Source organism: Quercus suber, unplaced genomic scaffold (assembly GCF_002906115.3).
Source record: "Quercus suber isolate HL8 unplaced genomic scaffold, Cork oak 2.0 scaffold_145, whole genome shotgun sequence".
In the NCBI taxonomy this organism is placed as follows: domain Eukaryota; kingdom Viridiplantae; phylum Streptophyta; class Magnoliopsida; order Fagales; family Fagaceae; genus Quercus; species Quercus suber.
The window spans coordinates 1,192,223-1,205,361 of NW_027069606.1; the positions used below are offsets into that span (position 1 = coordinate 1,192,223).

The following is a 13,139-nucleotide window of genomic DNA, read 5'->3' on the forward strand; positions in this document are numbered from 1 at the left end:
CCCCCCCCCCCAAAAAAAAAGAGATTAATACAGCAATTAGGGCGAAGTAAATAAAAGTTCATCACAGATTCAGAAATTCAAAAAAAAAAGAATAAAGTTTCATCCTTTTTTCCATTTCCTTCTTTTTCTTTGCAACCAAACAGTAAATTTGACCCCAAAAAAAAGATTAGATTTTTCAGTTTCCATTCTCTCCCACAGTTTTCTCAGCAACCAAACACCAACTACGCTTAAAATTTTTTTCATTTCCTTCATTTTCAGTTTCCATTGAGCCAGGTACTTCATTTCTATTCTCCTCCTCAGTTTTCTCAGCAACCAAATACTAATAAGAAGAAGAGGGAAAAATAATAATAATAATAATTTTCCGACGTTTTTCTCGGAAACCAAACAGAGGGTAAAAAAGAGAGAGCTGTGAAATAAGAAAAGTACCGGAGGAGAAATTGCGATGGGGAGCAACGTTGTTGTGGACAGATTGGCGTGTCGTAGAGTGAACGAGTTTGTTGAAGAAAGTCGATGAAGCTCGCCGAAGAGCCATTGATATAACCTATTCGGATCGCCGAGGAAGAGACTGTGAAGTAGAGTATATGTTTGGCTCTTGAGAAAACTAAATAAAGAAAGTATTCAATTTTAACCTAATATATATTTTTTTAGTTAAAATGCAAAATTCATCAATTTCATTTTGAAGTACTCTAATTTTCAAATTTATTTAATTATGAATTTTTATTAAAATTTTAAAAAATAAATAAATTTAAAAAATATTTTTCAATTATTAATTAAAAATTTTTAATTAAAAAAATTTAAAAAATTTAAAAATTAACTACAACATATAACAAAAAATAATAGAAAAACCTTAATTGTAGCCTATATTTTTTCTTTGTTTTATTTTTTAGATATTAAATTTGATAATTTTGTTCCTCAATAATAAGTATTTATTATATCATTTTATTTGTATATAAACTATATATTTTTGATAGATGGAACTTCTTTACTTGGTTTTTTTTTTTTTTCAATTCAAGCCCATGGCAGCCAATGTGCAAAGCCCATATTGCATGAATAACTAAATTTGTACCAACAAAATTTGGCTACAAACTTTGCTCTCATTAAAAATATTAATATGATTACATATTTTAAAAATCTAATTGCTAAATTTCATATTTTTTATATTCTTAATATGCATTTTATGTATAAATTTAAGACTATAAAAATTATCTTATGAGTCGGTCTTATAAAATTTTCCTCTCAAAATATATGTGGATTCTGCACATATGGCATCTCACACGTTATGAAAGAGATATCTCATAAAATACATTCTCATTGGAGGGATGTATCTTTTAATTTTTCATATTGTTATTTATGTAATTTGGCTCTTAAAAAATAATTAGAAATAAAGTTGTCTACTAATCACATTTTCTAAACTCCTTAAAAATGGGAGCTTTGTGTGTATACTATATAGTATATACAACATTGATTAATTTATTTATTTATTGGTAATACAATGGAGAAGAGGGCATTTGAATCCTAGCTCATTGGCCACACCACTTGAACTATGATGCTCTTATTAGATTTAATTTTTGTTTATGTAATTCACTTTTTATATGTGTTCCCTTATAAAGTACTTATATATTCACACACTAAATAGGTAATTCAGGGAAAATATGAAAGACAAAATTTAAAGACAAAATTAGTTATAACTTAAGGCTCCTACCTTACTCAATATATTTTTATTGGAAATGAATTTTGACAAATTCACCATTGAATTACATTTTTTTTTTTTCTTATATCCTTCATGCTCATAAATTTTTAGAAAATTAAAAATTAATAGTTATGTTATTAATAAATTATTTGAATGGTAAGTTTTTGTAGTTTAAAATTATGCATAAAATATAATCTTATAAATTATATATTAAATAATATCTAATTGACACAAAATTTAACATGTGAATTAAAAGCATAAAAAACATGTAATTCAATGGTTAGATTTTCGAAATATATTGTAATATTAATGATATTGATTATGATTATAGCTTTAATCTATAACCAATTTTGTAACTAAACTTTGTCTAAATATAAATCAAAATGTGAGAGCCCTTGGAATTACGTCTATAACAAAATAAGGCAATAGTGGTGTTTACTGTTTAGTACACACCACTTAATGCAAATACTGTACACACAAATCATTTTATGCAAAAAGTAATTTGTGAGTTTTTGCAAAAAGTGATTTGTGTGTACGTTGTGTGCATACTTGAGTGTCTAATAGTCATTTCCGTTTTTAATATAATAAACTCCATAAATCTGTCCCCTCCTGATGCAAATGATCAAACTTAGAAAAACAAAATTATACAAATAGTATTATGTACAACAAAGCATATGTCATATGAGTCATCGCAAGTAAACTCTTTATCACATAAAATAAAATTAACTCCTTCCCATCAGAGGAACAAATACAAGATGCTTTTAACTGTTTTAGAAACAGAAATGAAATCATTAAGCACATGCCCACCAGAGGAACACGAAAAAGCTATTCTGTATCAGAACCAAATACTAGCACCCCTGAAATGAAAACAGATATTATTAGAAAGGGTAGACAAATCACACTGCATTATAACATGAACATGAATATAAGCTAACAAACTTCTGCTTCCCCAGCCACAACAAAAGGCACACCACAAGAGAAACAGAAAGAGGTAGGGTTAAAAATGTAGTGCAAGATTTCAGAACTCAAGGATAATATTCCGACCGAACAGAAAATGGGAAAAAAGACTTGAAGATTAAAAAATAATAATAAAGTAATATTATTGTAAAACTATCTGCTATAGTACATATATAAAATGAATCTAAATATAAGATAACCATTTCTAAACATATCATCAACGCATTAGATTAGCTTCTGCACAGATATGCTGAGTAACAATTTGATAATATTATAAATTAGATCAACTGTCAGACATACACCTTACATTTTTTTGTTTGATAAGTTGCATGTTGGAAGAAACAAAAGAAAAAGAAAATTCTAATTTGCAATTTCTGTAGACCGGAAGCTATTTTTTGCTATAAAATATTATATCACTATTACACATTACCAACATGGCAACTCCTACTTAGTAGTTGAAAATGGCAATGTTTGGCAGATATTGGCCGGAACAACCCAAATGATAGAAATTAACAACAAATCCTTAGTTCCAAAACTTTAGGATGGCTAACATTTTATGAATGTTCCTATGTACCTCAAAAGTTTATATAAGTACGCACGTATGCACCTCAAAAGTCGATATAACTATGATATGTACCTCGAAAGTTGATATAAGCAACATTTTGGAACTTCAAAGCTTGTTGAAGACCATCAAGCGTGCCTAGGTCTTTTGACATTATCCTCGGTGAATCTCTCCCAATGATTATGATTAAGGGTACTCAAGTCGTCAAGTTCTGCAATGGCCAGCAAGTATTGGGTAAGCTTCACAAGCTCCTGATCATTGTCCCGATTTGCATGAGCCTTCCTGAATGGCTTGATTATCAAACCATTTTGTGGGTTCATCACAAAATTTCTTCGCAAATCATCGAACATGATAGTGTTTTTCGAACTGTAGAACTGAAACAAAACAGAAACTACCAACCTGTCAAGTAGGTCATACTTGGAAACCGCATAGAAAAAGCAACACTTACATATTCTACTTAGAATTTGGAATGGAACTACTTGAGCAATAGTTTTCTGTTCTATAAATAATTGGAAGGTACTGCCTCCATCCCATATTGTTGGTCTTGTTCAGAACATCCAACATTTTAAGGGATCATCATTTAATGAATTGACTTTCAAATAAAAAGATATAAGTTTCCAAAACTACCCTCCTTAATTTAAAATTACATAGAACTAGCGAAAAAGGGATACATGAATTATTAAATAAAATAAAATATGAAATAGGAAAGTTACCAATATTTTGTTCATTGACCTATCAAAGATGACCATGTTTTGGGAGATCCTAAAATGGAATAGAGGAAAAACATGGGATGGAGGGAGTTGCTGCTTTGTTTTCTCATTACAATCGGATTAAGATTATCTGAAAGCTTGCAGGAAATATTTAAGGATATTTATAGAGATGAAAACGCTTCATTAGTTCCTTATTGTATCTAAACCATCACCTAGATTCTGGTTTCATAGGGTCAATCCAGTGGTTAGCATATATGAATTGAGGATAATGTCCAATCATTCAGTTTTTGTTAATTAGAGCTCCAAATGTGTCTTGTTATTGCTGTCTTTGAAGATAATGTTGTGATATTGTGATAACTAGCAGTAATGCAGATGGTAGTAGAGTACTAGGGTCTTGAAGGCCGTTCTGAGTAGATATCTTCACGTGGATTTAAGATAACAAAGGTACTTTCTTGATATTAAGGTAGCAAGGTACAAAATTAAGTGTATCTCTGTGACTGACCTTCCTTGTTGAGGCAGGTCTTGTTGGATGCCAAGCCCAAAGGATCCCCCTCCTACATTTAGTAGAGAGGGTAAAGTATTTGAGGATCCTGAAAGGTATAGAAGGTTTGTGGAGAAGTTTCTTTATTCAATCATGACTCAACCTAACATCAATTCTTTATATTGGAGTAGTTAGCCAGATCATGCAAGCTCAAAAGCAATAATATTTTTCTTGTATCTCTTTTCTTTTCTAGGGTATATAATGGAAGCTTCTAGGAAGTATTTAGTTTTCATAACCTCCAATAACCTTGATTTTGTTGGCTGTTTAAATCTAGAAAGGAGTAGGGACAGTTGATCATCTCGACGAGAGGTCTATTTTAGGATTTCTGCACTTTTGAAGGAGATAATTGTGTTAATGGGAGGAGAAAGTAGAAAATTTGGTGGTAAGATCTAGTGTAGAAGTGGAGAACAGGAATGACCCATACAATAGGTGAGATCTGTCTTGTAAAATATGTGCTTTTCCAATAAGAAGCCCATGAAGATCTTTTGTGATGCTAAAGGAGTAATGAATATACCCAAGATTTGCCAGAGACCCAAAGACAATGAAAGTGATTATCATTTTGTGTGAGACTTGTAACGAGGAGAAATTGCAACATCCAAGCCGCGGTCAGTTGAGGGATTTTCTCACAAAACCATTAAGAATCGTTTTCAAATCTCTGGAACAAGCTGAGCATGATGGATATCTTTGCTACAGTTTGAGGGTCAGTGGTAAGTGAGTTGGGTTACTTGTGCATTAGTGTGTGTATGTGTGAACCAGCCAATATTTGTGGAAAGCTCTCTCATTCTCTTTATCTTTCTTTCATCATACAATTTTATGACAGTGGAAGCAACCTTAAAACGATTTAGAAAAAGAAGCAAATGGAGATAATTTAAAACATTCTATTATGGTTTTACCTCAGGGAACTGAGCCCAAATCAAGCCTAGTGGCTTGCAATCAAAGATACCACGAGAATCTGATTGCACGGTGATCATTGCTAAGTGGTCTAGAAGAGCTGTGATTTTGTAGTTAGGATTGCTGAGTACCCCAAGCTGTCCCATCTTTAGTTCAACCCACTTGATGCTGTAGAAAGGATATATATTCTAGCATTTAGTTCCATATATATGATTTTCTAAGCCAATCATTTAATGCTATTAATTCCATAAATAATCATTACGATTCTAGGAAACATCATTAAAAAGCCTCATACACATGAGCATAATTGGTAGGAATGCCTTGTAACATTTGAGCCAAAAGAAACAGTTGCAGATACCAAATACTTTAATTAGTGAGAGCTTGCTGAATCAGTTATGAGAAATGCTAAAAAGAGAATGATTTGCTCTTTCCATGGCATTATATTAATACAAGAATTTGGGGGCCTGGGGGACATAAAGTGAAAATCTGACCTCGTTGCGGACCATATCATGATATCATACTCTGCATAAGCAGCTGTAAGAAACTCATGTAGATCTGTACAAGAAAATATCAGAGTTAACTTTGAGTTGAACATGCAAATAAAAATTATAACATGCAAAAAACAGACCACTTACAAGGCCGCATAAGTTCAAGTGGGTTCTCAGCTGTTGATCTGTGATCAAATAGAGTATAATCAATATCTAGAACAAGCAGCTTTTTTCCTTCACGACATGGATTCTTAAGTTCAATCTACAATTCAACAAATGAGAAAGTTAATATCATCACCAAGGTTAGCAACAAGCAGGGCAGTCTGTTCAATACCATACTATGCTTAAATATGCACGCAATGTAAAGTGTCAGCAGGGGTCGGTTATAATCATTCCTCACCATCTACCAACAAGCAACTTGCAGTCTGTTACAACACAATACAATATCCTCTTACTGATGCAAGACAATTCCACAATAAATAAATAAATAAATAAAAATAAAGGAATCAAATACCAAACAATTGGAAAATTTCCAAGAGAAATTTTATTAATCAACCAAATTGCAAAACAAATCTGAATCCTGGGTTCCTTAAATAGATTTCCAAACTCTCCTGGTGGGAATAGGAAATAATTTTACTAACCTAGAAAACGAATTATATTCCTAAGCCAAATAGGAAAAGAGAATAACCAATCACATAAAATAATCCTAATCATTAAGCAATAGGCATTAGGCCTAGTTATTAGCAGCTCCATCTATAAGCCACAAGTCAGGCCATTTTCTTTTTGTGTCCATGCCCATATGTATGGGCAATTAGAGGCCTGTAACTTGTGTCTGCAACAAGATTTGTTATAGGAAGAGGGGAACAAAAATCAAATAACTGACCTTGTATTGATCAATACGTCTCCTCAATTTTTGCTTATTCACATCTTTATCTTTAATTTGAACTTCAACAGCTTCCTCATTCCCAAGTTCGAAATCATCGATAACCTCTGGAGAGTCAACTTGCTCAACAAGTAGATCATCTTCAATGGTACTGGAGATTCAGTTGAACTCAAAATCAGTACAAAGTAATTACTTTGTTCAAAAATCCAAACGACATGGCAAATCTCAGCAGTCAGCACTTGACTGAATGGCTCATCAATAACAATTATACATGTCGTTAGTTTAATTTATATTTCAATTTTAATAGCACCTTAAATGTAATTTTGCAGTAATGTTCTGGAAATCAACAAAAAAAATTTTGAAAAATTAAAAAAATTTTACACCAATATAGTGTCAAAAACACAATATTATGCACCAGTTACTTCTAAACCCCACTTTATCTTTCCCAAGGACAAACAATACATTGTGTTTGAATTCAATTGGGGAACGTAAGATATAGCACCTAAGCAACTGTACCTAAGCTTTGCCCATAAAATAAAACCAATTTATATAACCAACCAAAATAAGAAACCCATGTAGCAAAAAGCCTCTAACTTGCTCAATTCCAATGACAAACAACCCCCCCACAATTGCTACAAGAAAAACACTACCATCTAGACCCAGTAAAAGAAACCCATTATCAAACACTTTCCCTTCTTCCATTCCTTCTCAAAAAAAAAAAAAACCAAAACCTTTCTAATTTCTATAACAAATTTCCACCCAAAAAGAAAAGCTTTTTTTGTCATTTTTGTATTCAACAAGAAAACAATTCTATTTGAAATTGATAGGAAATCAAGGTAGTGAAATGTAATTACCCAATCATGGTCATCTTGAGAGAGGACTTGAGGGGGAGTTGAGAGAGCAAAACAGAGTCATCGGCGAGTCTTGAGGCAATGAGTTTTGGGTACAGAAGCTTTTGGCGTTTGGGCAACACGGTGGTTAACTCACAGATTCGGCGTTTCAACTCGCCCACTGAGTCGTCCACACAAACTCTGACCGTGTACTCCTTCCCACTCCATTTCACTGTCAGCGTCAGCTCTTCCTCGGACACTGACGATGATGTTGCTGTCGAAGCCGAAGCAGAAGCAGAAGCTGCCATTGATTGCTGCTTTTGCTAAGCTTATTAGGTTGTTGTTTGCAAAGCCCTGTTGTTAAAACTCTCAAAAAAATACAAAAACGAAAACCTCCTCTATGTTTTTATGTTTTGTTTTGTGGGTTTGTACCTCGTAGTTAAAGCCTTGTACAGAATATTCCATCAAAATTCACTCGCTAAACTAAAGCTACCCCTTGCAAAAATCATTTTTTTTTTAAATCTTAGGGATTAAAATAGGCCATGTTATTATCACCCAAAATAAAATTGATGATGATAATGAAGGCATGAATGTTTTGGTGATTCTAAACATAAAAGCACTTTTCAAGCTATTAATGAGAATACCCTAAATATATTCTACATTATACCGTCAGGTTGTTTTTGTTTTGATTCATTAACTTTAATTTTGTTTTCAAAATAATCGTCCGTATATTGTATTTGTGATTAATTTGGCTATTTAGAGAGCAAAACTAATAAAAAAAGACATTGTTTTGTTGGTATCAGTCAAATAAGTCATGAGGATAGATAGAATGACTATTTTGAAAAGAAAATCAAATTTGATAATTTGAAATAAGAAATCCTAAACTTAAGAAATGAAAATGAAAACAACCTTAAACTTAAGGTCAAAAGTGTATTTTAGTCTAATATTTTTGTGAAATACTGCTATTATACTATTTTGTAGAATTATTTTTGAAAGTAGCATGCTATTAGATTAGAGTCTTGAAAGAATATGTTGGAGCAAGGTTTTGGGTGAAAGTATGTAAAACTTGGAGTGGGGGGAGGGATACAAAGGTTATGGAGATGCTCTAATACAAAGTTTATGTTTATATATATATATATATAAANTTTTCACCGTAGAAATCTGGCACTTTGCTTGAATGCCTTGGGAAAGCATAGATTGGGACCACACCCATTCAAAAGCCAAACCTCAAAGCCCCCATGCATGCAAAGCCTCGAAAGCCAACACTGAAGTCATGTTTTTACTGCCAATTTCCAAAACTTATGGTATTATCAAAACAGAGGACTATCCTTGGACAAGCATTGTGGGGTACCTAACACCTTCGCCATATGTAACCAAACTTCTGGACCTAGGAATCAAAAATTTTTTGCCATCCACATTAGATTAGGAAAAATGCTATTTTTTTCTTAGCCTAGGATTGGTAATAAAATCAACTAGAAATAGGTGACCAATCAAACCTTAGAAAAACCCAATGATTGGTAGCGACTCCACTTACCTTTGGTAATCACCTAAAATTTGGCCCAAATTCCTGCCATAATGCCAAAGGTAGACCTACCTTCCTCCACAAAGAGAGTGAGAGAGCACCGGAAGCACGCATGTGCACCACATCACACATCGAGAGAGGCCCTTTAATAGGGCCCTGCGTGCATAGGAGTTATCACCACAACAGGTGGTAGAACGAAGGCACAGCAGTTGTGGTCTTTCCGCTTAGTTGGTTAAGGCCGAGCATCGACAGGTTCTCACATTATCATATCTCACTTTTCATATTTCAATTTTCATCATCCAAAACTAATTCTCATGTCTCATATTTTATTATCTAATTTTTTTCTTTAGCTCACTCAAGAGTGTTTGGCTCAAATATTTGGGTTTTTTTTTTTTTTTTTTTTTTTCAATTTAAAACTCAACTTTAGCTTAAAAGTTATATAGCCCATATCAATGTTTATTCATTACAATAACAACCACAACCTGCGAAGGCCTCTCTCCTTTCTCCTTAGTCCTCAGTCTTATTTCATTTTTCTCTCCCCCATGCATCAGAAGAAAGAAGTTAATCCAAACCTTGGCACCCAACTCATAAACATAGATATTTCTGCTGCTCACATCAACAAAAACGATCCAAGAGCACCAAAAAGCAGAAAATCAATCTATCTTCATAAGGAAACACAAATGAAGGAGACGAACACAAATGAAGGAGACAAACATACAAATGAAGGAGACAAATATACAAACATAAACCCACAAATACCTAAATCAAAACCCATAGATACAAATCTCGTAAACATACATACATAAACCCATAAATACCCAAATCAAAATTCCTTTTTTCCAAATCCCCAAACCCACAAATAACCAACAATAGGGAGAGGTATTTTCACCTAAAGGTAAAGGAAAAACAAGGAAAAAGAAAAAGAAAAAAAGAAACAGAGATAGTGGTTAGACCACCTTTGATGGTGGCTGTGATAGATCTTGCTATGGAAGCGACTGGTGTTTGGGACCTTTGGGTTAAAGATGAGAAGTAGAAAACAGAATCTAGAGGGAAAGAGAGAGAGAAAGAGGGTAGATCAGATCCTCCAACCCACCCCACCCCTACGACCATCAGCCCACCCTAACCCGCAACCACCGACCTTTGCCTACTGTAACTAACTTCATTAGCTGCGATCACAACCACAACACCCCACCAGGTACTCCAAACCTCTAACCCACATGTTCTTTAGCCTTTGTCTACCTTCTCTGCTTTTGGTATGTCTCTTTTTCATTCATTCATCATGCATTACACGTTCTTGATCTAACTTTATTGGTTTTTGTTGAAAATTTGGGATTTTTCAAAATTAATGAGTTTTTCTCAAAATTTTTGGGTTGGGTTTTACTAAACTGGTTTTAAAAGATCATGTATTGCATCACATTTGCATTATAACAATGTTTCATGCATTTAGATGTGTGGTTACCTTGTTGCAATGTTGTATGCTAGTAGGTTTGGATTGGGCTGAGCCTAAGATGTATTTATATTTGCATGTCACATGTTCATACATTTTCTTGCATACATATCATCAAGTTTCTATATATATATATATATATTATATATTTTATCTTGTTGGTGCTTTTCTGATTGTCTCTCTTTCTCCCTTTATCTCTCTTTCTTGTGTTAATTTCTTCATAGCTCCCAAACGCAGATCTACTCCATCCAGAACCCTCTGTGTTCTAGGGCATCATCTTCCTTTGATCCTACACCTTCTTCCATTTGGTTCCGTGATGAGAGGGCCCATAAGGACTTCTTGGAAAACTTTTCTAGACGAGGCATTCATTCGAAACGCCAAGTCATCCTATTAGATTTTTCTGATAATGACCTACCCACTGTTATCTATAGTCGGGGTTGGGAGTCATTGTGTGGTACCCCAGTCACCTATGCCTTCGTGATCATACAGGAGTTTTACTCCAATATGCACGTATTTGATTCTTCAGTACCTCAATTTTCTACTCACGTTCAAGGTACTTGCATTGTGGTCACTCTGGATATTGTATTAGAGGTGCTCCATGTCCCGAGGGTAGCACATCCTGACTACCCCGATTGTGACTGTCTGAGGACTGTGTCCAAAGACGAGCTTATGTCTCTTTTCAGTACCTCAATTTTCTACTCATGTTTGAGGTACTCACATTGTGGTCACTCCGGATATTGTATTAGAGGGGCTTCATGTCCTCAAGGTAGCGCATCCTGACTACCCTGATTGTGATCATCTGAGGACTGTGTCCAAAGACGAGCTTGTATCTTTTTTCTGTGAGACTCCGTCTTCTTGGGGTGATCGTGAAAACACCCATTGCTCGACCATTGCTAAAGGCTTGAGATTTTTGAACATGGTGATGACATTTATCCTTCATCCTTTGTCATACTATACCACTATCACAGAGCCTTGTGCTCACTTTTTGCTATCCCTCATTAATGATCTTTCTATTGACTTCCCTTCTCACTTTATCTTTTCCCTTATAGATGTTTATAGGGATATGGTGACCCATGATAAGCTCATCTTTCCTTCAGTTATCACGTGGATTCTTCGCCATTTTTTTGTCTCCTTTCCTCCGCTTGATCACTTCTTCATCATGGGTGCCATTGACACAGATACTATTAGATGGAGTGATGCTCAGCTTCACTCGAGGTAGGCACCGACCAAGACGGTAGCTCCTATAGCTCCATCCACCTTTACTTCTTCTTTAGTGAATCGAGTGACACTTGAGACCATCATGGTACAACTTATGCGCATGGATGCTCGCCTTGACACTCTCAGTGATGAGTTGTGTCAGGTGAACACCTGTGTCGGTCATATCGCACGACGACAGGTTGTCATGGGTGGTTTCATTGTCGCTTCCTCTCCATCTCCGCCAACCTCTGAGGATAAGAGTGATGATGGTTCTGACAGTGAGGATGCTGATGAGGACGATGATGCTAGCTCGCTTAGTGATGATGAGATGTTTACTCGATATACTTGCCCTTTGTCACTCGTGACAAAAAAGGGGGAGTAATTTTGATATGAGAGTAGTCATACCCATAGGGGGAGGGTTAGCATAGGAGATTTTTGTTAGGGGGAGTGTCCATATTTTTTTTATGGATGTAGTAAGGTTCTTATGTATTTTTTTTTCTTTCTTTTATATTTACCTCATGTATATTGGTCTTCTGACCATTTGACATACATTGTACTTGTCATTATATATATATATATATGCTGATGTATGTTTTTCACCTATCTTTCCATGTGTTGTTTCTTTTCTTTCTTTATGCACATGTTTCTTATTTATTGTATGCAATCTTTTATTTCTGTTTCACACTAAAATGCATTGATGAGTTTTATTTAAAGTGTTTCAGAAATACAGGTTGTCAAAGTCTTCTTGCCATAAACTCTCTTCTTGCAAAGTTTTTCAAGAGTTTGTGTTAGGATGGATTTTATTGTATTCAACAAGTGAGTATGAGTTGAGTGATTTATGACTTCTCTCATATGTCCATTTGTTTGTTGTGGTTTTGTCATGGGTTGCCAAAGGGGGAGATTGTTAGTACATATGTGATTTGATATTAGGAACATTTGTCAATATTTTTATGTCATTGGCTAATCCTTTGACAGAACGTACTTTACTTGTAATTGGGTAGATCTAGGATGTGTTTAATGCTTCAAGAAACAAGGTTTCAAGTAGGGTGTACTATGCTTCTATCCTGCCGTGTTTATTTGGGAGTTTTAATCCAACATACACGGCATCAATACCTCTATACCTCAGTTTGTTACTACATTCAGAGGTACACATACCGTAGTTACTCTGGATCTTATATCTAAGGTACAACATGTTCTAAGGGTGGTGCATCCTGACTATCTTGGCTGTGATCATCTACGGATTTTGTCCAGGGACAAGTTTATCTCTCACTTTTGTGAGACTCCTTCCATATGGGTGCCATCAGCGTTGGTTCTATTTGGCGAAGCGAGGTCTAGCTTTAACCGAAGCGGCCACGAGTGGAGATGACTGATCCTGCAGCTTTTACTGTTCCTTCTTCTTTCACTCCTTCTACCTTTGTAGT

The 13,139-nt window shown here is 34.6% G+C and overlaps 2 protein-coding genes across 2 annotated transcripts in view; both read right to left on the minus strand.

Moving 5' to 3' along the window:
* LOC111997580 (large ribosomal subunit protein uL2my, C-terminal part) overlaps positions 1–620 on the minus strand; it is an 18,815-nt gene extending 18,195 nt beyond the window's left edge. Inside the window, exon 1 of the mRNA XM_065776936.1 lies at positions 427–620. Coding sequence (XP_065633008.1) covers positions 427–532 — 106 coding nt within the window. The 5' untranslated portion in view covers positions 533–620. The remainder of the gene's footprint in view (positions 1–426) is intronic.
* Positions 621–2,300: 1,680 nt separating this feature from the next.
* LOC112023570 (ubiquitin-like domain-containing CTD phosphatase) lies at positions 2,301–7,971 on the minus strand. The gene is made up of 7 exons (XM_065776937.1): positions 7,577–7,971; positions 6,723–6,873; positions 5,987–6,101; positions 5,843–5,906; positions 5,354–5,519; positions 3,285–3,583; positions 2,301–2,547 (listed from the first exon to the last, which is right to left on the minus strand). Exons 1-6 carry the CDS (start codon positions 7,858–7,860, stop codon positions 3,338–3,340), a joined length of 1,026 nt encoding a protein of 341 aa, XP_065633009.1. The 5' UTR covers positions 7,861–7,971; the 3' UTR covers positions 2,301–2,547; positions 3,285–3,337.
* Positions 7,972–13,139: the final 5,168 nt, after the last annotated feature.